The 6,153-nt window shown below is 32.8% G+C and overlaps 1 protein-coding gene across 1 annotated transcript; it reads left to right on the top strand.

Annotated features, from left to right (window-relative positions):
* Positions 1–326: 326 nt before the first annotated feature.
* On the top strand, positions 327–2,509 carry LOC125220014 (zinc finger protein WIP3-like). Its single transcript, XM_048122122.1, has 2 exons — positions 327–994; positions 1,696–2,509. Exons 1-2 carry the CDS (start codon positions 494–496, stop codon positions 2,107–2,109), a joined length of 915 nt encoding a protein of 304 aa, XP_047978079.1. The 5' UTR covers positions 327–493; the 3' UTR covers positions 2,110–2,509.
* Positions 2,510–6,153: the final 3,644 nt, after the last annotated feature.

The raw sequence follows: 6,153 nt of genomic DNA, 5'->3' as shown, positions 1-6,153 counted from the left end.
ATCTTCTTCATTATTTCTTTATAATTAATTGCAACTCCAAACCCTCGGTGATTAAGAGCGAAAAATTATTTATGTGCATGATAAGAACTTTTATGCAAGTGACTTAAAATGAAGTGGTACTACTAGTTTTGCTATTGTTTTAATTAGATCATACATGTGTATTAGCGATGCACATCATATTAAATTATTGATTATAAATATGTTGAATAAGATTAAATAATACTCCTACATAAAATGAAGAATTCAAACTTTTGTGTGGAGATAAAGAGTCAAGGAATGTAAAACACACGAAAAGGAAAAAAAAAGGTTATCAAAAAGACGATAGAAAGCAGGATTCAGAAAATTCAATACTCGGTTCAAGCTTTCCCACACAAAGTCCAACTACAATAATCCCATCTTAGGAAAAGAATTGAAATAAAATTCTCTTCTACTATGATGAGCACAAAATGTTGAAGAATATAAAGTTGTGCTTAGATACTCGAAATTCCATTGAATGGCTCAAGTCATTTCCCTCTCCACTTCTTCAACACAAAATCACTCTCAAAACGCCATGAATTTCTTCCAATTCCCTCTCTTCTACCAACAGCAGCAGCAAACAGCTCACAATCTCGATCAAGAGAGAGAAAATTACATGTACGAGACGATCCAATGCTTGCCTCTTCTTAGCAGATTCACGGAGAAGGAGGTGAAGGAAGAGGAAGATGAGGGCGTGGACCAAGAAAAGAGAGGGAGATTGAATGAGAATGTAACGGTGGCTCTTCACATAGGGTTGCCTGAAGTAGGAGGAATTGAAGGAGACAAAAGAAAGCGCTATGGTTTCAGCGAAGACGAGGAAGAGTATTCGGAGAAGAAGAAGATGAACAAGTCATCTAATGGAAGTTTGAATTGTGAGAGGAGATTTTGGATCCCAACTCCAGCACAGATTCTTGTTGGGCCCATGCAGTTTTCTTGCAACATCTGCAGCAAGACCTTCAATAGATATAATAACATGCAGGTAATTAGCCCGTTAAATCTCGAGTTTACTAACAATATAATACTCCTATGTTGCTAAACGAATCTTGATTCATGATAGCTAGGTAAAATAATTATATCGAATCTTTTATAAGTATTTTGTTGGGTTCAAATGTTAGTATGCAAAGTTTCTTTAAGCTACGACTAATCAAGTTTATTTATACTCTTGTACGCAGAAAATCACATAGAACACGAAGTAACAAGTGTCATAGATTTTTGTGAAACATCAAAATTATAAGTAGTATTTCATTTTTATTTCCAAAGTGTATACTCTACTACGCATTTGATCCTTTACCTGAATTTATACTTTGTTAGTTTGTTAGTTTGCATTCTTAAGAGTAGTATATATATAGGTTGCATTTGAACTACTTGGGTAATAATTTCTTTACTAGATTACAAGAATTATTGCTATATTGGTATAATTAATGTAGTTTGTTACTACTCCATTTGGGTATTCGAATCATTATTTTGTCCACCTGGACCATATGCATTCAATCGAGGCAATTAAGTTATAAAGTGATGTCTATGTATTAGTGTACACATCATTTTTGGGGATTATATTGTTGTGATAAACAAAACACTAGGTGCAATCGGATGCTTTAACAAATAAAAACAAATACACAAACTCTTTGAAATCTACATGAAATCTCACATCTCATAGTATTTCACTTTGCCAATGCACAGATGCACATGTGGGGCCACGGTTCGGAGTTCCGAAAGGGCCCGGAGTCCCTGCGGGGCACGCAGCCGGCGGCAATGCTGCGGCTGCCGTGCTACTGCTGCGCGGCGGGATGCAAGAACAACGTGAACCACCCGCGCGCGAAGCCGCTCAAGGACTTCCGCACGCTGCAGACGCACTACAAGCGGAAGCACGGCGCGAAGCCCTTCGCGTGCCGGAAGTCGTGCGGCAAGTCGTTCGCTGTGAAGGGCGACTGGCGCACGCACGAGAAGAACTGCGGGAAGCTCTGGTATTGCACCTGCGGCTCCGACTTCAAGCACAAGAGGTCGCTCAAGGACCACATCAGATCATTCGGCAAGGGCCACGCGCCCCATCCTTCACTCGAAGGCTTTGCCTGCTCTGATGACGACACTGCCTAGACCTCGCCCCCTTGTGTGTTGTGTCACGTCGTTATCGTGTTTTAGTGATTTTTTTTTTTGGTATGGTGTTTGCTGGAGTGCTCGGCAGCAAAAATTTCTCTCGCCCTCATTTAGTTGCACGAGGCGAAATGAAGGGAGCGGTTTGCTGCTGAGCACTCGCTGCGTTGTCCCGTGTTCGGGTCATGTTTTCGAATAAGGTTGTCTTCTACAAGTTGTGAAGCTGATGAATTTTTTCCTTGGTAATTGTGGGAGGAAATTTGCCAGCTTCAAACTCTGTTGATGTTGTTATCTTTCCCTTTTTTTCAGTTCATGTTTTGCACTTGTAGGTGCAAACTTATTTGCATGTAGTACTAATTTGTATGATTGGATAATCAATGGCATCTATGGTTGCGTTGCTAGACATATGTAATCAATTTATGAGTTAATACAGGGTTGATGAGTAATATAATGCGACAATACCAAAGTGAAATTTTCAATATATCAAATCAAAGTGTGTTATAAGACATTACCATGTCCTATCATTTACATGTCTGAACTATTACAGGGAATAAACAGCTTTTGGCGTATAGTATCAAATACTTCAAATAATAAAACCTCTGGTGGAAAATTTTCAAATCAAAATTTAAGATTGAATTTTCTTCATAATTATAGAGGTATGAATTAGATAAAGCTACAGTGTATTCTCTACTTTCTAATAGTTTATAGTGCTTAATAAATACCTCTTTTGTTACATAGTAATAGAGTCATTTTACTATTTTAGTACGTTTCATAATAATAGAGTCATTTCTCTTTTTAATAAAAGTCAACACATTTTTCCACATCTACTTTACTCTTTCTTACTTTTTTCTCTCATCTCTCAACCTTTTTTCATTTTTCACTCTATTCTTCTTTTACTTTATCTCACCTAACATAATTTTTCTTAATTTTCGTGTCGAAAAGAAACACCTCCATTACTATGGAACGGAGGGAATAGTACTTATAAAATTTTGAGGCTAAAATACAACCCAAAAAAAAAGCATAAACGAAAACTGGAATATACCTTCATCCATTGTGGTCTTAAGTAGTGGTAGAAGTAATTATTATTTCTCTGCGTATTTCTCAGTTCAATGCAACTCGCAATAGTGCAGTGTGTATATGAGTCAGCAATTTGACATTTTGAATTATATAAGTGACAACCATAATTTAGATGAAATTAGTCAAGAAGTTAAGCACCTAGAAAAGTTAATGATGGTTGAGTTGAAATCATGACCAACTTATCATGGCTGTTTTTTTCCCCTTTTCAATTTTGAGAGTAAATTAAGGTAAGTTGGAGTAGTTATGAAAAAGATAAAGAGTCCAAATTGGATGACTCCCTAAATCACAGGCGAACAGCTGCTGCTGCTTTATTTGAGAAATGTATTAACGACCTTTCAGATTATTCCCACAAAGACTCATTTCCCATTTTGTAACAGGATAATTAAGTGTGAACTAAATCTGCCACGACTTTGAAAAAAAAATTAAGTGAAAGGTATATGGTGAAACCCTGTGAATGGGAAAAAACATTGCAAAACCTACTTCTCATGAGTATTATTATTTTAGTATTATGGAGTAGCAAGTTAGCAACGGTTATTAAATACACTAACAAACTTATAAAAAAGGTCAAAATATAATTACTTTAGAACAAAAATTACAACAACGATACAAACTACAGAATTGGACATACACAAATTTTAGGATTTGAATCCCATGCTACGGCTGATAGCACAGGGGAACAGGGGTGATGTTCCACCTATGTTAATATTTTATTTAGAAATAATAATATTAAAATATTAATATCTCTTTTATTATAAAAGAATTTGATGCACAGCACGGGATTCCATCCCTAAATTCTAAACGGGGAGTAAGATATTAAATGAGAGAAATATATTTTGTTTTGTGTATAAATATGATAATATGCGTCTATATAGAGCATGATCAAAAAAAAGGGTAATAGTATTATTTTGGGTGTCCACAAAAAATAGTCTCATTTTTTTTTGGATGTTCATAAAAAATAGTTAAATTTAAAAACTAAAAAGTTTCTTTTCATACTTTATGAACTTTTTTTTCCTCTCTCATATTTTATGCATTTTTTCTCATTTCCCTCTTACTTTATCAATTTCTCATTTGAACTCGTGTCGTCCATTTAGAGCACTCACAATGAAGAGGCCTATCTCCGGAGCCCATCTCAGAGCCTATCTCCATTTTTTCCTGCAAAGTCAGCAGGCTCATCTAAGAGCCTATCTCCCTGCAATGAGAGCACATTTCAGAGCCTATATCTTTTCCACATCATCACTATTTTATATTTTTCATTTTTAATTTAGTGAAGTAAAATGATATATAATAACAAGAAATAAAGACTAACTCAATAAAAAGGCAAATTTTATTAAAAATATCAAAAAACATTGTGACTAGAGAGAAGTAAGATATAGAGTGAGATAAAATAAAGTGGAATAAATGTGAATAATTAGTGGGGAATGGGTTATATATAGGGGATAAAAGAATGAATAAAATTTTTTTAAAAAAAAAGAAAAGAAGAAGAAGAGGAGATCGGCGCTGGGGCGGAGGCGTTGGGGAGGGGAGATGGCCTCCTCCCTACAATGGGAGGCTTTGAGAGGCTATATAGAGGGGCCGATCGCAAGGGCCATTGTGAATGCCCTTATAGTAATGAGTGAACTACATAAATTGTACCTTATCTTTCACTTTCGCACGTAAATGGTACATGATTTTTATTTTATATCGTTAATTTTTGGTACCTGATGCAATTTTCTTCCCAAAATGCCCTTAAAACAAATATATTTTCTCATTTATGTCATAGAGGATATTTTGGGCATCCATAAAATTAGTACCAAAAGTGATATTATAATATCTTCTTTCATTCTCCTAATTCTTTATACTATTATTATAAATCAATATTAATATTATTATTTTGATGTTATAAATTAATAATTAATATTTTTAATATCATTCAAATATACTTAAATATAATTATAGTTATAATTATATTTAATTATTATAATAATAATATTATTATAATACTAAAAACTAATAGTAATTAATAAATAATTGTAGTATAATTATATAAATTATGAATCACATACTATCATGTAATAATAATAATCATAATAATAATAATAATAATAATAATAATTATTATTATTATTATTATTATTATTAACTAATCAATATTGCCTTAATAAAAATTTAACATTGTGAACTGTAATGATATAAAAGTTGAATATTATTAGTTAGGTGTTTCAACCTTAAAATGAGTATAAAATAATTTAATAAAAAATATTCAATTAATTTAATTACTTTAAATAATTAATTTAATTAGGTATTTTGTTTTTTATTTATATAATGCAATAAGATGTATGTATGAAACACTAAAAAGAAAGAAGAAAAAGAAGAAAAAAGAAAAAAGAAGGAAGAAGAAACATAAATTAAGGAGTAAAAAGAAAAAAAGAAAGGAAGATAAAATACTAAAAAGAAAGAAGAAAATGAGAAAAAAGAAAGAATAAGGAACTAAATAAGAAAAAGAGAAATAAGAAAGGAAGAAAAAATAATCACATATTTGATACCATTTAATTGAAATTTCCAAAAAGATCCTCTATGAAAAAATAATCACATATTTGGTACCTAGGGTTATTTTTGTCACTGGATACCAAAAATGATATAAAATAAAGATCGGATACCATTTATGTGCGAAAGTGAAAAATCAGATATCATTTATGTAGTTCACTCTATAGTAATAGACCTATTATTCATGGACGTATTCACAATTGCTCATTTTCTCTCATTTTATCAAATACCTTATTTTTTTGGACAGACAAGGAGTATGTTTTACCATCATAATGACTTTTGAGGAAATTCTAATCTTCCGCAAGCTCAATTTCTCTGCTCGGTTCTACTCTCTTTTTCAATTTAGGCCGTACTTTATATTGCTTGAATCTTTAATGGGCCTCATATTTTAGATGGGCAAAAAGTTTATAATTGCAGTCCAGTAATATGCTGTTTTCGTTTAACATC

This window comes from Salvia hispanica, chromosome 4 (genome assembly GCF_023119035.1).
Source record: "Salvia hispanica cultivar TCC Black 2014 chromosome 4, UniMelb_Shisp_WGS_1.0, whole genome shotgun sequence".
NCBI classification, from domain to species: Eukaryota; Viridiplantae; Streptophyta; class Magnoliopsida; order Lamiales; family Lamiaceae; genus Salvia; species Salvia hispanica.
The sequence above is the reverse complement of the archived record's forward strand: the minus strand, read 5'-3'. Positions and strand labels throughout refer to the sequence as shown.